The sequence below is a fragment of the Muntiacus reevesi genome, chromosome 4, assembly GCF_963930625.1.
Source record: "Muntiacus reevesi chromosome 4, mMunRee1.1, whole genome shotgun sequence".
NCBI classification, from domain to species: Eukaryota; Metazoa; Chordata; class Mammalia; order Artiodactyla; family Cervidae; genus Muntiacus; species Muntiacus reevesi.
Window position 1 is genome coordinate 78358492 of NC_089252.1, and position 18457 is coordinate 78376948.

The 18457-nt window shown below is 39.3% G+C and overlaps 1 protein-coding gene across 1 annotated transcript in view; it reads right to left on the reverse strand.

Annotated features, from left to right (window-relative positions):
- Positions 1 to 18457, reverse strand: part of GRM7 (glutamate metabotropic receptor 7) — an 812551-nt gene that overhangs the window by 240572 nt on the left and 553522 nt on the right. The window contains exon 6 of the mRNA XM_065935278.1: positions 8489 to 8689. Within this exon, the coding sequence (XP_065791350.1) occupies positions 8489 to 8689 (201 nt within the window). The remainder of the gene's footprint in view (positions 1 to 8488; positions 8690 to 18457) is intronic.

The window sequence follows — 18457 nt, forward strand, 5'->3', positions numbered from 1 at the left end:
GTGCTATGTGGAATCTTTCAGTTGCAGCCTGTGGGATCTAGTTCCCTAACCAGGGATTGAACCTGGGACCCCTGTATTGGGAGCATGGAATCAGCCACCGGACCACCAGGGAAGTCCTCCCAGACTGATCGCTTTTCCCAGTGCATCAAAGCTGTCCCTTCTAATTGATATTTAATTTAAATTTCTCCACTGGTGTAAACATTAAAAAAACATCTTCCAAACAGTAGGCTAGAATCCATTCTGGGAATGGGCATTCACCTATGAGTAACACTGATTTGATCCCAAGAACTTGAATCAGTGGCTGAATCTGTGTGTGGCCAAACTGTGTTTCTTCTCTGCTTCTCCTAGACACTATCCCCAGAGTCCACAGAGACATCCCTTAAGCCCTCTCTGTGTAGGAATCAATAGAAGTCTTTCTTATTATTTTTCAGAAAGACATCACTATTCAGATATAGCTCTTTTCTTTCACATTGGATACTAGGATTCATGTGTGCTTTGCTATAATTCTGCAGCTTCTACTCATTAAATAATAGGTTGGGAGCTTTTCAGAGTCTGTGAGAGGACAGAGGAAGAATATCAGAGGCCTGGGGGCACCAAAGGATCTCAGCCTACACGGTAAATATTCATGAGAAAGGTACAGACTGCCTCATCTCTCTCCCTCCTTACAATCCATTTGAGGAGAAATGATTCTTGTAGTGCCCTTTGCATGCTCATTAAAGATCATTCTTAAAAAAATATAAGGCGGAAGAGCTGAATATGTTGCCTAAGTGATGTGTAACGTATGGTGTGGCTCTGACCTTTTTGATGGATTCTACAATGCAACTGGCATTTTTTTTTTTACAGTCCTCCCTCACACTGCCCTCACACACACAAAACTCCTTTTTAACATCACCCCTGAACTTCTTGAAAGAGGAAAAAGGGGATTTGTGTTCAATGAAATCTGTATCCAAAAAAAAAAAAAAAGATCAAACAACTGCAGAGGACATTTATTTGATTAATAAATTTTCAAAGGACAAGTGATGCCCTGCAGAAATGTCTACCAGGTATCAAGGCCAGAAGAGAAGCGTCCTAAGGTAAAGGAAGCAGGGCCACTTGATCGGATGGGATGCTGAAAGGAGAGACGAGGTGATGGAATACATGCAGGTAGGAAATCTTCCCAGATGAGAGTATCCGAGTGAAACTCTTTTTTTTTTTCCTGGATGGAGAATGATTTGGGATGTAGGCTGCTCCAATGACAAAAGAGCCTTTAGGTATCAAAGCACTGACCTGATAGGCTTTCTCTTCTCTTTTTGCCAACCCATATACAGGTTTCAGAAACGTAGCATTGATTTGTGTCCGTTACATTTTACTGCTCAACAAACCACCCTAAGAGGGAGTGCTCAAAAAAGGACAACATGTATTTTGCAATTTGGGAAGGGTTTGGCACAAGCCCTTGGCTAGGGCTTCCCTGGTGGCTCAGAGGTTAAAGCGTCTTCCTGCAATGTGGGAGACCTGGGTTCCATCTCTGGGTTTGGAAGATCCCCTGGAGAAGGAAATGGCAACCCACTCCAGTATTTTTGCCTGGAGAATCCCATGGATAGAGGAGCCTGGTGGGCTACAGTCCACGGGGTTGCAAAGAGTCAGACATGACTGAGCAACTTCACTTTCACTTTGGCACAAAAAAGGCCTCTCTGGGGGCTTCCCTGGTGGGTCAGTGGCGGAGAGACCGTCAGCCAGCACAGGTGACACAGTTTTGACCCCTGATCCCAGAGGGTCACACTTGCTCTGGAGCAACTAAGCCTGCGCACCCCAACTATTGAGCCTGTGTTCTAGAGTGCAGGAGATGCAACAAAAAGTGCCACCGCGATGAGAAGCCCAGGCACCGCAAGTGGAGGGCTGCCCCCGCTCACTGCAACTAGAGAACAGCCTGCACGGCAATGGAGATCCGGCACAGCCAAAAATAAATAGATAAAATTATTTTAAAAAGAAAGCAAAGAAAAAAGGCTCTCTCTGTTTCACTCGCATCAGCTGGGGCAGCTTGCAGGTCATGGGTAAGGGCTGAAGCTGACTATCAGCTGTAACCTCAGCTGGAGCCAGGACAGGAATACCCACATGCAGCCTGTTTCTCAGCTTGCTTCCTCCTAACATGCTAGCTGTGTTTGTAACACAGAAGTCCCAAAAGAACCATGCAACCGCCCTATGACATTTTGTGACTTAAAATGCACATACTGCAACTTCTGTATTAGACACAAGCTCACCCAGGTTCAAGGAGAGGGGATGCAGATTTCACCCTTGATGAAGGAAAGGTCATTACATATTTCAAGAAGCCCACAAGACATGCATCATCTTTACAAAATTTACCACAACCCAGTTTGTTTTCTGGAAAGTAATCACTAACTCTAGGTACAGACATACTTCAGATTAAATACTTCCCTATAGAGCAATTATCTATGATCGTGTACCCATGAGAAAAAAATTGGTACATTTACAACTACTGACATCTGGTTGGATGAGCAAACGCTGTGATAACTAAAATTTAGGCTCAGGTCACTGCATCCATGCAGGATGCAGGAAAAGGCGGCTGGAAGTCATAAAGACAAAATTAGCCATCTTTTCTGTTGGTACACAAGAGGAGGTTAAGTGCTTGGTGAAGAAGTAGCAATAGTTTACAGTATTCTATTATCACTTCCTAAATTGATGCTTCTGTAAATTTGGAGGTTGAGGTTATTAAACTGTACTGTGCTTTTTGGAACAAAACTCCCAGGGGTATGAAAAATTCTGTACTGAAGTAACAGAAGAGCACAATTAAGCTTACTGCGATCAAGAAACATCAATATTTTTCTAAAATATGCAAAAGAGAGGTGACATTTTTTCACAAAAAAGAATCTTAACTTCTACGCCTGTCTCTGTCATTTGCTAGCTGTGAAGTGTTGGGACAAATATTTTCTCCTCTCTAGAATTTCTTTGTCTAAAAGTCAGGACACCGAATGAGTAAAAAAAAAAAAAAGTCAAGTTTCTTTTCACCCCAATAATTGCTCACTTAAAGTGACATGAAAGCCACTTAACTAACTCTAACAGTCTTTTTTTTTTTTTTTTCTGCTTTATAAAACTGCTGAGCCCTGCCATTAACAAATGTCACATGGCCCTGGAAGTCTCCCGCCTGTCCATGTGGCAGAAAGAATTTTCCCCAGAAAAAGGAGATTATGTTGACAGCAGAGCATGACTGCAATGACAACAGAGAAAGGGGACAAACTGGCCCTGCCTGTGCTCTGCCAGAGTCTGTGTTCCAAGATGGAACAGCAGGAATAAGCCCTTTCTCTCAAACGCTTAATAAAGGTCAAGAAAGCAGGCCACAGATTTGGGTACCCGAGGTAACAATAACAGCATCATCACGGCAAAACCACGTGGCTTTAAACACCAAGAGTCTTAGTTTCTCTATGAATTAGTTTATCTGTTGAAAAAAAAAGAAGGAAAATAACCATACCTAAGCCATTTGGGATTATGAATATTAAAGAAGCCAGTATATAAAAATGTACTTAGGACAGTTTCTGGCACATACTTTTTATTTGGGACATAGACCCTAAGTCCAGTCAGTAACTCAGCAACTCTGGTTCATCAGCAGATAAGACCATCTTAACTAAATGAGTCTATAAGCACTCTACAGAAGAAGAATCAGATGAGAATCACCGAAAATATTCTCAAAATGACCTATTTTGTTGTTGTTGTTGTTGTTACTGGCTTCTGAATGGTGATGCTTATCTATGGACCAGAATACAAAATCCAGCAAATGACCCCAGGATATGTGATGAAATTTATATGTACCTGGTTCTGGGAAAATTATGTATTTTAGGAGACTCTGTATGATGAGCAAGGAAACTACAAAAAGAAGATGATCTGTAGTTGAACTATTTTTCTGGTTGTATTCATAGTCAGTTTTGTCTCCATCTCAGCTTGGAGACTGTTGGCTCCCAAACTGGATGTGATTTTTCTTCACCCTGATGCTAAGTAACTCCTGAATGATTGATCCAATATTGTGGGTTTAAATGCATTATTATTTAAAAGAAACAAGAAGATTATTTAAACCATAATTATCTAAACCAGGAAATTAACATTGCTATCATGCTATTTAAAACTAATCCACAGATGTTATTAAAATAACTGTCCCATTCATATCTTCTTTTGGTTTAAGATCAATGTTTCCACATAGCATTTAATAGTAACATTTCCTAAATTCCTTCCAGTCGGGAACAATTCCTCCATCTGTCTTTCTCCTGACCTGGGCACTTTTGAAGAGTGTGAGCCAGTTATGTTGAAAAATACCCTTCAATTTGGATGTCTGATGTTCTTTCATGATTAAATGGAGGTTAAATATTTTTGGCAATAAGACCCCGGAAGTGATGCTGTAACCTTTCTGGGTATCTTTTTAAAATTAATTTATTTTTGTTAAAGTATAGTTGATTTACAATGTTGCATTTCAGGTACATGGCAAAGTGACTCAGTTTTATATACATAACTTTTTCCCCCATATAGACAATTAAAAAATACTTAGTTCCCTGTACTATAGTAAATCACTGTTCATTATCAATTTTATATATAGTAATATGTGCATGTTATTTCCAAATTCCTAATTTATCCTCTCCATCACCTTTCCCCTTCAGAAATCTTAAGTTTGTTTTCAAAGTCTGTGAGTCTCTGTTCTATATATAAAGTTCATTTGTATCATTATTTTTAGATTCCACATACCAGTGATATAATATGATATTTGTCTTTCCCTGTCTCATTTGCTTCACTTTGTAGAATAATCCCTAGGTCTATCCATGTTGCTGCAAATGGAATGGTTGCATTTTTATGGCTGAGTAATATTTCATTGTGCATATCAATATATCTACCATGTCTTCTTTATCCATTCACCTGCTGATGGACATTTAGGTTGCTTCCATGTCTTGGCTACTCTAAACAGTGCTGCAATAAACGTTGGTGTGCATGTATATTTTCAAATTATGGTTTACTCTGGATATATGCCCAGGGGTGGGATTGATGGATCACATATTATAGTAGCACAATTTTTCATTTTTTAAGGAACTTTTATACTGTTCTGCATAGTAACTATACCAATTTACATTCCCACCAACAGTATAGGAGGATTCTATTTTATCCAAACACTCTCCAGCATTTATTACTTGTATACTTTTTGATAATGATCATTCTGACTAGTGTGAAGTGGTACTCACTGAAGTTTTGATTTACATATCTCTAATGATTTGTGCGTCTAGTCAAGGCTATGGTTTTTCCAGGGGTCATGTATGGATGTGAGAGTTGGACTGTGAAGAAAGCTGAGTGCCGAAAAATTGATGCTTTTGAATTGTGGTGTTGGAGAAGACTCTTGAGAGTCCCTTGGACTGCAAGGAGATCCAACCAGTCCATCCTAAAGGAAATCAGTCCTGGGTGTTCATTGGAAGGACTGATGCTGAAGCTGAAACTCCAATACTTTGGCCACCTCATGTGAAGAGTTTTTGACTCATTGGAAAAGACCCTGATGCTGGGAGGGATTGAGGGCAGGAGGAGAAGGGGACGACAGAGGATGAGATGGCCTCGAAGGGCATGAGTTTGAGTAAACTCCGGGAGTTGGTGATGAACAGGGAGGCATGGCATGCTGTGATTCATGGAGTTGCAAGGAGTCAGACACGACTGAGCAACTGAACTGAACTAAACTGAATGGTTAGCAACATGTGATGCTGTTAAGTCTCATTATTGGTGACATTAACCTAGATGACTTGGTTAAGTACTGTGTTCCAGGCATTTCTACTTCAAAGCTGCTCTTTTCCCCTTTGTAATTAATATGTTCCATGATGAATTATACTTTGAAGCTATGAAACCATCTTATTTCTCATCTTACTGTAGCCCCAGAATTTTAGCATCCATTGATGATTCTTACCTTAAACAATTATTACTGAGGTCTTTGGTGAATTTTGTATCTCCATCTTTGCATCCTCCCATCATGTTGTCCCTTCTCCTGCATTTATGTGTTCAATTATTTATTTATATGAGCATGAATCCATTGATATTTATTATATTATATCAGTTCAATCCACTGTTGGTCTAGAATTAGCTGGTGGGGTCTTCAAGCTGGTTCCTTTGCCCCTTCGACATGGTCCCATCAATTTTTGAGCACTTTCTTACTTTGTGGCACAGCATGGTTTCAAGCTCTTCTTATACTTGCCCTGCTCTGGCCCCTGAATTAAGAGTTCCACTAGAGATCCCTAGCTCTGTTTCACTGGAGAAAGGCATCTATAAATAAGATGTGAATGAAGGTGCAGTTATTTCTATCAGGATGTCATCACTCCTAGGCACTCTCAGTGGACAGAACTAGACGCAGAAGTTTGTAGACATACAGACGTAACCTTATCCATTTCTGTATCTCTCCAACTGTGTGCATATACTGCATGCTGGTATAGTCAACACAGTGTTACTTTAATTTTCTCCCATCCTTACTAGTCATTTCTCTCCCTGACAATGAGAGGCCTGGTTCTCATTATCTGCAATATCTTTTATTAAATCACTCAGTTCTCTTATGGACGTAAATAAGCCTCAGAATTGTGGTAAAAAACATACTAACTTCTAGCTACTATGCACTATCTGTGTACTACTCTGCATATCTTCGGTCTGACAGTGTACAGTGAAATACTGTCTTCAAAAATTACTTGCATTCTTTTTTTTCCTCACTCCCTGAAGTATGGTTACACTATTCATATGCACTATATTAGGTTTATTACTGTATAAAATTTTGCATTATCCCATGTAGAGATTACTTTTTTAATCGCGATATAATTGACATTCAAGATGGTTAATTTTATGTGTCAGCTTGACTGCAGAAGCCCTGACAGCTGGCAAAACTTGATTTCTGTGTATATATGAGGTTGTTCCTGGAAGAATGGTTAAAGTGAATAAAGAATTGTTGAATTGCTGGACAGAATGAAGCAGGTGGTGCTCCCCAATTTGGGCTGGCACCACCCAATCCCTAGAAAGTATGAAAAGAACCAAAGGCAGAAGAAGGGCAAATTCACTCTCTCTGCTTGAGCAGATACCCATCTCCTCCTGCCTTCAGACATTGGTGCTCCCAGTTCTCCGGCTTTCAGAAGCAGATCAGAACCTACACCACTGACCCTCTGACCCCAAGGCCGGTGCACTTGGACTAAAGCACCCCACTGGTTCTCTGGTTCTCCAGCTTATAGGTGGCAGATCATGGGGGCATGTCAGTCTCCAAAACTGTGTTAGCCAATGCTCATAATAAATATCCTAGTATATTCCCCACTCATCTCTACTCATTTATTTTAGGTAACCTATTAATTTCTACCAAAGTATTATACCTTGAGAAATAAGTTTGTAATATGAGATTTTGGTGTGGCAGAAAATCATAATCATTATTTCAATTAATTTGAGTACCCAGAGCAACTGACCCTTCCTTTTCCTCTTATCCACTCCCATTCCTACTTAAGTTCACCAAGGAAAAAATTTCAAGGTAAACCATGAAAGTGAAAGTGAAGTCACACAATCGTGTCTGACGCTTCACAACCCCATTGACTGTAGCCTTACAGGCTCCTCTGTCCATGGGGATTCTCCAGACAAGAATACTGGAGTGGGTTACCATTTCTTTCTCCAGGTAATCTTCCCTATTCAGAGATAGAACCTGGGTCTCCCACATCGCAGGCTGACTCTCTACCCTCTGAGTCACCAAGACAGACCCAGGTAAACTATAACCCTCCCCAATTTATTTATTCATTTGCTCACTCACTGCTAAATAATACATTTAGCACTTATACAATCATTTGAAATGATGTAATCCACATACTCAAGAGTAAACTGTAATCTGACTACTTAACTGATGAAACACAGAATATCAGCACTTGGGATTCCAGAAGAGACTGGAATAGAGATGTCTAAATGTGTTTAATAGGCTCAGACGGTAAAGCATCTGTCTGCAATGCAGGAGACCTGGGTTCTATCCCTGGGTTGGGAAGTTCCCCTGGAGAAGGAAATGGCAACCCATTCCAGTATTCTTGCCTGGAAAATCCCATGGATGGTGGAGCCTAATGAGCTCAAGCAAAATATATCACATGACCAAGATATTGGAATTTTGAAATATTTGTTTAAAAATATGCCAGATGATTATGACAAATTTCTGTATTGCCAAAAAACTTAGATTCCACTAAGTTATGTATCACCTAGAGCTGCATTATTGGATGTTCTGGTTATCTGGTTTACCACATGTCAGCATATTAGAATACTGGTAAATATATAAGAACATTAAAATCATACTTGCCATAATGTGACTTCTTAGATTCATAAAGTACTTTGGTACCAATGCTTCACTGTCATTATGAGCAATTGTCAGTTTTACATATAAAACTTCAGACATACTAGAGCTGTATGGCATTCTCTAGATGTTGCTTTTCTAAAACATAAACTCCCCATGTCAGCCTGAGGGGGATAAGAAAACACGGAGACTCACCATTGAAATTCACGTTGCGGATATACTTCAACAGCTTCTTGCCCCCAGCTTGCTCCATCTCGGGACAGACACCCCGGTAGTCAGCACAGAGATCCTTGTTCATGTGGTGCAGGGCGTGAGCCATCGCGTACACTGCGTCAATCACAAACTGAACTTTACCCTCCTGCTCATAGTTGGAGTCTTTCCCAATTCTCTCCTGTCCTGCACATGGAAACAAGAAACACACACAGACATTGGTGTTGAGGAGAATGTTTCAATTTGCATTTACTTTCAACTCTGCTTAAGAAAGCAATGCTTTGAGGAATACAGTCCTGCAGGCCACATATCCACGTTTGGCTACCATCTTTGGTTGCTTTGATGGTTTTGGGTATTTGACTTTGGAGTTCATTACTGGATATTTGTTCATTACTGGAGTTCATTTCTGAAATGTCTGACAGATCTCAGAAGCAGCACTTCTAACGATCACAGTCACAACCTTTGTAATAAGCCAACATACTTTCCAAAACACAGTGGTCCCAGAGAATCAAGGGATTAATAGGATTAGAAGCTGGGCCACCACATTCAAATCTTCAAAGCTGACTTATTCTAGAAGGGTGATGGACCAAAAAGAAAGTAAGAGAAAACTAACTAAATACTACCCCTGAAATCACTACCTTCTTCTATTCACCTGCCCTTCTTCCTATGTTGTCTCAGGTGTTGGTATTACTGGGAACTCACATGCTCAGGCTGGAAACCCCGATGACTCTATTTTTTTTTTTTTTAATTCTTTGTCTCTCAGTCCACCCTCCTACATACAAATATCCAACACTTCTTAAAAAGTGAACTGTTTTGGCCACACCACAAATGTCCCATTTATGCTTCCTCATCTCCAATCAGGACACAATGCCAGGTGTCCCTCTGCATTCACTCACTCTTCCATGTTCATATTTCCAAACCACAGAGCTAATCACTTCACCCTCATGCTCAGAACTCTGCAATGGTTCTCCACTGCCTGCAAAATGAAATCCAAATACTTTCCCTTGACAATGGAGGATATTCATCACTTGGTTCCTCTCTGCCTAGTAACAGTAAGAACCAGCAGTGATTAAGTGCCCTCCACTGTGCTGAAAGCTTTATATACATGATTTTTTATTTTATCCTCACTGTGTGACTTAAGTATTATTAGTCCTCATTATACAGATGGGAAAGCTGAGCCTCACAGAAATGAAATCACTTTTCCAAGGTCATGTATGGGAGCAGCCATAAAAACAACTCACACTTACCAAAACCCAGAAGCAACATTTCTCTGACTTCACTGACCCTACCTCACCCTTCTCCTATAATTCACACACACACACACACACACACACACACACACACACACACACACACACATATCATATATTTTGGGAAGATTCCCTGAAGGAGGGTGTAGCAACCAACCCCAGTATTCTTGCCTGGAGAATCCCATGGACAGAGAAGCCTGGCGGGCTACAGTCCATAGGGTTGCAGAGACGGACACTATTGAAGCAACTTAGCATGCAGGCACGCAAACACACGAATCTTGCTCCGCACAAGAATGGCTATTTTTCCTGTAAACATCAACTCTAATGTTGTTATCTTTGCCCAAGCTCTTCGCTTTGCCAGAAATGTCCCTCCTTGCTTTTGATCATCATAACTTAATTCTCACTCCATGGCACAGTACAATTGCTGCTTATACTTAGCTTCTTGATCACAAAGATCTTCATAAAATGTTTCAAATCTTTATAATAAAATTAATAGTATCACTGCATTTTAATGTGCTACCAGACTTTCCTTTCCTCTTCACACCCATTACATTCCCAGCACTGAACACAGCATTTGTATCTGATAGATTCTAAACAACACTTGTATTAAATTAGTCATTTGTTAAGTACATGATAATACCAGGAACTCTTTTTAGACCTCCTGTCCCTCTGTGACAAAGAGTTAACCACAGACTGAGTTTCACTCTCACAGCAGTACTGCCCAGACTATTTTCAATGAAACAATAGGGATTCTACAATCCCAGTCCATTCCCCTACAAAACAAAGTGCTCCCCACAGCCACTGTGTTCAACATTATTCAATTTCTTTACCGAGAGACTGTTTCAGGGTATTTAACATAAAGCATAATTTCCAAGGAGGAAGTTCAGAATTTCCCCAAATAATGTGAATTCCTATTTTTCCTTTCAGAGCACACGTTAGTATCTCAAATGGCAGACACTTCTGTGTTTCACATGTACACCATTCAAATACCACCCAACCTTCTGCTTACTGCTCTTCACTGGGTCCAGACCTCTGTAGTGTGTTTAGAGCAGGAATCTTTTTTGGAGAAGATAAGATCTGTCATGAATCCACACTGCTACCTCCAATTCAAAATCTGGATCACAGGGTTTCTACTTATCTCGACACTCTTACACTTTTTTTTTTTTTTAATGAGGAAAATCCTGGTTCTTAATGACACCATTACAACTATTTATTTTCTCAATTCTGTAATAAACAGGTAACATTCTTAGAATAATAATCATGCTAACCAACAGTCTAAAAATGTAGTGCAATGTACAGCCTTGGAAAAATGTGTGTTTCTCAGTTATCTGAATATTTTGATGATTTAGTCTGAGAAAGCAATTGCTGTGTTCAAACGTTTTTTGCTAAATATTGGCAAATTCCCCTCTAACAGGGTTGCACTAATTTGCTCTCCCACTAGCAAAGAGAGCTCATTTCTCAACAACTTGACAACTGAGCATGTCCTCAAACTTGGATTTCCGTCATATAAGTGAGAAATGCTGTAACAGTATATTTTTATTTGCATTTTTCTTACTACAGGGGAAGTTGAATATATTTGCATATAGTTCAAAGCTATTGTATTTATTTTATGCCATCTGTTTTAATTAATAGTAATTTTCTTCTCTGTTTTAAAAACAGTTTTATTAATAAAGTATATTCATTCCTTCAGATTAAGTTGCAAATATTTTTCCTAGTTTGTCATTTTTCTTTTACTCACTTTAGGTATTTTCTGCATGAAATTATATTTGATAAAAACACTTTTTAAAAAAAGAATCAATTATTTTCTTGTTACTAACTCTGGATTTTCAATCATAGCTGGAAAAAATGCCCCATTCCCAAAGTATAGAATGCTTTTTATCCATGCTTTCTTCTAGCACTTATGTAACTTTATTTTTTAAACTTAGGTGTCTCATCCACCTGGAATATATTCTGGTGTGCAATGTGAAGAATTAAAATTTTATCTTTTTTCATATAACTATCTAGCTATTGTAACATACATCAGTTCATCTTTTGTCACTGATATGAAGTGCATCCTTTATTATATACTGTTTCCATGTATAATTAGATGTATTTCTGGATTTTTAAAATTTATTTCACTGTTGTTTATTCATGAGCCAACACTACAGTTTCAGTTCTAAAGTCTTTATAACATATTTTAATAACTGGTAGATTTAACCTCTCTTTCACTATAACTATTATTTCTCCCCCTCCCCAATTGTTCTGGTAGTTTTTGTTTATGTACTCAAATGAGTTTTACTAACTACTTACCTATCTTGAGAAGAGAAAAAAAATGGTATTACATTTACTGGGTTTACATTGTATCTATATATGTTCTAGCACTTCACTTAGCTGGAACAAAAGTCTCTACAAAGGTAAGAATGCCCATTTGTGTCTTTCCATTTGCTCGTCTATTTTTGTTCCCTTTAATAGTGTTTTCAAATTTTTCTCACAAGAGTTTTGAGTGTTTTGTGGAAAGTTAGCATTTGGTATTTTACTTAGTTTTGCAATTATAAATATGGTTTTCTTTGCTAAGTACTTCCACTGGTTTATGGTTGCATACAAAAAATTTATTCTTTGTTTTGTTGTGGTTGTTTATTATTTTCCAACTTTCCATCATGAAAAAAATTAAATGTAGAGCAAGGATGAAAGAATTTTACAGTCAACTCACTAGGTTCTCACATTAACATTTTACTATACTTACGGTTATAAGGCGATTCATTTTCTAATATTACTTTTATAACCTGCTACTTTACAAATTTCTCTTATTTTTTATAGTACTTAAAAAAGGCAATCTTGAAGGTGTTATGACCGTTATAAAATATACATTATGAAACAGGTTCAGACTAGTAATTCAAGACAGCAGTTTTTCAACTACTTTTATAAAGACATTCATATCAGATGGAATGCCTTGAAAAATGATTGCAATATTTTAAATGACGAAATACTTTATTATGTGTGAAACATTATAGGCTTTATCCCTCTTTTGAACAGTCAGTCACCAGAAAGATATATTAGCTTATTAAAGGCTGTGAGAAAAAGGTGTACATTTGTCTTTGGGGCCACTAGGACTTGTAAATGTAGAAAAATGTAGCCTCATAATGAAACTGTATACAAGCCCCTGCGTCCTTATCTTCTTAAGTAAAAGGCTAACTGAAGAGTTAATGTTTGGGAAATGTGAAGATGTAGAAACAAAGAATTGCTGTTGTCTGGAGAACTGGTAAGAATTTAGACTATACATTTGCCACACAACAGAATCACTGAACCCCCAGTTACCCCAAAGAGATAGACATAGGCCAGACACATAGTCCTAAACTGTTTTCACAGGAAGCAGACACCCTCCAGGTGAAAACTGCTGGCCACAAGTATATAGACCCTAGACGGTTGAAACCAGAAGGACGAGGATGCTTGAAACTTCACCTTGATGCCAACCAGTCTGAGAATGGTCCTCCAGCTGATCACATCCTGCTTCTTGAACACTATAAAACTCCTCACAATCCTCTCACATGGTGAGGGCATTACCCACTGTGGCCCCCTCTGTCTGCAAAGCAATTAAAGCTACTTTTTTTTTTTTTTTTTTCTATTTCACCCAAATCTCTGTCTCTGCATTTCTGTTCAGTACCAGTGATCAGAGGCTGAGTTTCGGCAATAATATCAAGAAAATCAGAACCGGCAAGTTCATTAACAACAAAATGCTAACTTTATTTCCCCTACCGTGGTAAATGCAACTGTGCGCCAAGTTCAGAGTCTCTGGTTATTCATCTGCCACCCTACCCCTCCTCCCCTAACTGAGATCTGGTCTCTTCTGGTACCAGCGGCCACTGCAGGAGGACGGGCTTCTGGACCTTTCCTGAGCCTCACTGACTCAATGCTCATTTATCTCAGGCAACTCAACTTCCTCCTCAGCAAGCACTAATTTAGGAACAGGCCAGGGTTACAATTCTGCATGATGAGATGTAAGAAAAGAGTTTATTGGTTCCACATATAAAATAATAAAAATGAACTTATTTACAAAACAAAATCAACCCATAAGGGAAAGTCAGGTGGGGGTAAATGAGGAGTTTGGGATTAAGTGACACACATTACCGTATATAAAATAGGTAAAAAACAAGGACCTACTATAGAGTACAATTATAAATATATATATATATATAACTGAATTGCCTGCTCTACACGTGAAAATAACACAAAATTGTAAGTCAACTATATGTCGATAAAAATGTTAAGTATATAGGGGAATTCCTGAGAAAGTTCATTTGCCCTCAAAGAGAGATGGAACTCAACTGTATCAAACATTTCACACACCCCCAATATATACACATATACAGGCACGCACATATATGCACACACACATTCTGCAGTTACTCTGGTCATTTTGTGGTCCTGAGGCAATTACCCAGCATACAAATAACAGCAGAATAAAAATGGGGTAATGATGTGCAAATACTACTGAGCTATGAGTTAGCCAAGCCAAGAAATACCCTACATTTTTTTCTAAGTGACACATTCAATAGCTTATCCATTTAACTAAAGCTTGATACTCAATATTTCCCAGGCTTATTTGAACACTGCACTTCTTATTCATGTACCATTTTACAACATCTCAAGGGACAAGCATAAGTATGCTTTCTCCCCAACAAAAGTGCAAAGAAGGGTAGTTTCAAGGAATATTTTTAACAATGTAGATTAAAATAGAAAAAAAAGAAAGCATTTTCAATCAGTTCACAGTTAACACCTCGCTCTTTCAGGCTTTCTGATGAACTGAGATGCTGCTATATTCTTTTCTTGAATGAAGTTCATCCTTTTCATCACATTTCCCAGGAAAGAGTTTGAGGTTTAGATAAAATGAGGAGAACTCTAAAGCATTAGTTATTTTTTTTTATTTCCCCAGCATGCAAAGAAGATTTCCTTTTAAAATCTCCTGATTTTCTGATGTATTTTTATTTTTACCCAAACAGTCCAGTATTTATCTTTAAATGCACACTCCTGTAAGCTTTTGTTGAATAAATTGTCAGCTGCTCTACACAAACTCTCTCACAACCAGAATTTCTAGTGTTTGTTCTGCTAGCAAGGTCTTCTCTCTTTAAAAGACCTGCTTATTTTGCCGATTTTAAGATACTATTTTCTCAGAATGTGTGCCTTAGGTAATCTGCAAGAGCAAACTATTAGGGAGAAAAAAAAAAAGAACAGAAAATGTAAGAAGTTATGGATCTGAAATTATTAATAGAAACAATCCAATTGTAGAATTAAACTAAAAGAAAGGGGGGTTTGGGCTTAAGCAGGAAACAAACCAGATACTTGCTCGTGTGAACTGAGAAACCTACCAGAGAGCAGATGTGAACAACTGGCCGAGTGTTTATCCTGTGCTTCTAGGGGACGCATAAACTATAATTTTTATTTTGATTTCACATATTAATTGCAGTTATTTACATCAGGAAGACCTCTTGGAAGTAGACACGCTCGTTCAGACTGTGCTTCTAAACCCTGCACTATGCAGATACATTTTGACTGTAAAGCCACAAACTTAAAAATTTCTTGAGGCAAAAGTCCTGAGTGGTACTATATATAATTAACTAAAATACTAACGCTTGGGTAGTTTGCAAATGATAAATGCTTTAACAAAAAGAGGAAAAGGATATGTCACAGAGAGAGTCGGGTCATATTCAAGTGGTGACAGAACTGCTAGATGCCGGGTAAAGAGGATGTGGGGAAAGCAGGGTGGATATCCTGGAGCACTAGAAAATGTTGCAGGTTCTCAGATACTACAGTGACCAGGCAAGCCTTATGAAAATGCTACTGCATTCCCTCCCATAATTTAAAAATAGGTAAATAACTACCTCAGAGAGATTTTCTTTTTTTTCTCTCTCATGGGTACAGCTTTCTCTTTATAAGATGAATGTCAATGGTAAAATAAAACTCTATTTTATGCAAATTTGTTTCGTGTTTTTTTTTTTTTTAACAGTGACCCCCCCCCCCCCCCCCCGCCTTTTCATATCATCTGGTAACAAATCATGCCAAGAAACACCAGTAGAAGAAAAGTCAAAAGTTCTGGATTGAGACCAAAGGCCTTCACTGCCACTGTGTCTCTGTTTGGAGCTGAGGCTAAGTAAGAACTGAATGAGTCAAGCAACTTGTGCAAAAGAACAATGGTGGTTTTTGTCATAGTGCAATAGCATGTATGGCAAATTGCACTTACTATACTCTTCCTCGGCAACAGCTCTGTGCTAAGCACTTTTCACAGTCTCATGCTAAAATGTCCCAATGCTTCCGTGGGTACCATTTCCTATCCCTCTGTTACTTCATTTAGAGACCGTTCACCAAATGGTCCCGTCCATAGCTGCACGTGGAAAAGCAATGAACCTGGAGCTTTCCCTTTGTTTCTATTTCCAACTTGAGTTTGGAGCCACAAATAATCTCAAAGTTCACGCTGGCCCTGAGTTTTACATCCTTATACTCCAATGAATGTTTCACTTGAGTTTCCTGAAAGGAGAAAATGGACAGTTTGTCAACCACCATCATAGTTTCCCCTGACCTTTTCTTGAGTGGAAAAGTTAATGCCCAGAGAAATTGCCAAAAAGCTGGCAGAGGAACAGCAACAAAAGAACACAATAAAATAATTGATCCTCCACCTTCGATGACTAAATTGTGACTCAAACCACGAACATTATCATGTTCTGCAGTGAACTCAGTGAGTACCCTGCTATAGATTCAAAAACAACTCTAGCAAAAGAATAAAAGAATGACCACAAACCCTCATTTCTTACCATTTTCCATGGAGACTGCTTCCCAGAAAACCACTTAATTGGCACAGCTGGGTTTTTCTCTACACTTTCATTTTTTATTTCAAGATGGGTACAGGCAATGATGCATGCAGTGAGTCAACATATTGGGGCAGGGGTAGGTTTTACACAATGCATCAGTTCAGGTCAGTTCAGTCGCTCAGTCGTGTCCAACTCTTTGCGACCCCATGAATCGCAGCACGCCAGGCCTCCCTATCCATCACCAACTCCTGGAATTTACTCAAACTCATGCCCATTGAGTCAGTGATGCCATCCAGTCATCTCATCCTCTGTCATCCCCTTCTCCTCCTGCCCCCAATCCCTCCAAGCATCAGGGTCTTTCCTAATGAGTCAACTCTTTGCATGAGGTGGCCAAAGTACTGGAGTTTCAGCTTCAGCATCAGTCCTTCCAATGAACACCGAGGACTGATCTCCTCTAGAATGGACTGGTTGGATCTTCTTGCAGTTCAAGGGACTCTCAAGAGTATTCTCCAACACCATAGTTCAAAAGCATCAATTTTTCGGCACTCAGCTTTCTTTACAGTCCAACTCTCACATCCATACATGACCACTGGAAAAACCATAGCCTTGACCAGACGGACCTTTATTGGCAAAGTATCATCTCTGCTTTTTAATATGCTGTCTAGGTTGGTCATAACTTTCCTTCCAAGGAGTAAGCGTCTTTTAATTTCATGGCTGCGGTCACCATCTGCAGTGATTTTGGAGCCCCAAAAAAATAAAGTCTGACACTGTTCCCACTGTCTCCCCACAAGGTACCAACTTGGAAGGAACTATAGTTCAGACCCAAGTTTCACACACCCTCAATGTGTAGAAGGTGTTCTGAGAGACTCAACCGAGGACTTTATTTCCAAGACTAGTCCGTTGTAGGTACCACCAGCAAAATGAGCACAGGGAAGACCAGTGCTTCTGAAACTCACACAAGAAACCTTGATATACCAAACAAGAAGATGGGGCTTCTTAAAGGGCATAGATTCAGTTTCCACTTCTCACCTAGATTTCCTCTCTTCTGATCTCTTAGGCTAAATTTCTGTTTATACAGGTTAGGCTGCTTCTTGTACACAAACAGCAAATTTATCGGTGAAACAATCTTTCTGGCAATGACCACAAGAGCAAGAAAAAGACACTTATATAGGCGCCTTGTCTCCTAACTGACCCCTCAGCAGGAACCCCTTCATTAATGACATTCTACTTCTCAGAAATTCTGTTTATGCCATTCCGAGATTTATATTTAGGCTGAACTTTCAGAATACTAGTCAATTTATTAAAAATTTATTTAAACATCAGGTGAAATACTGGGTCTCTACCATCATCACCAATAGCTACTAACACTCTGAGGTGGCAGGCTGATGAGAACTTTAGAGACAACAGGTCAGGGGGATGATACTGGAACCATTGCTAATCTTTCCCTTTCCTCTCCTTCTCCTCTTCCTTCTCTTCCACTATCCTTTCTTTGTTTGCTTCAGAAATTATAAGTTATTTGCCTTAATTTAGACAATGACATTGTATTTGTGAGTTGCATGAGAGTATAAGGCTACCAGTGCAGGTAGCCTTAAGAGACGCAGGTGTGATCCCTGAGTCGGGAAGATCCCCTGGAGGAGGGCATGGCAGCCCACTCCAGTATTCTTGCCTGGAGAATCCCATGGACGGAGGCGCCTGGCATGGAGTCACAAGGAGTTGGACACAACTGAAGCGACTTAGCACACACACATGCACACACAGTACAGATACAAGCAGGGTCATCTGACTCCTGGGGTCCAAAGTCATTTCCTGAAGCAAGGTAAGCACGTTGTGGGGATGGAATGATTTCATCTCACTGGCATAATGCCTCTTTGCCTTGTGAGATGCAGAGAAAGGGCATAAGGGAATTGATCCCACTAGGGGGTTTG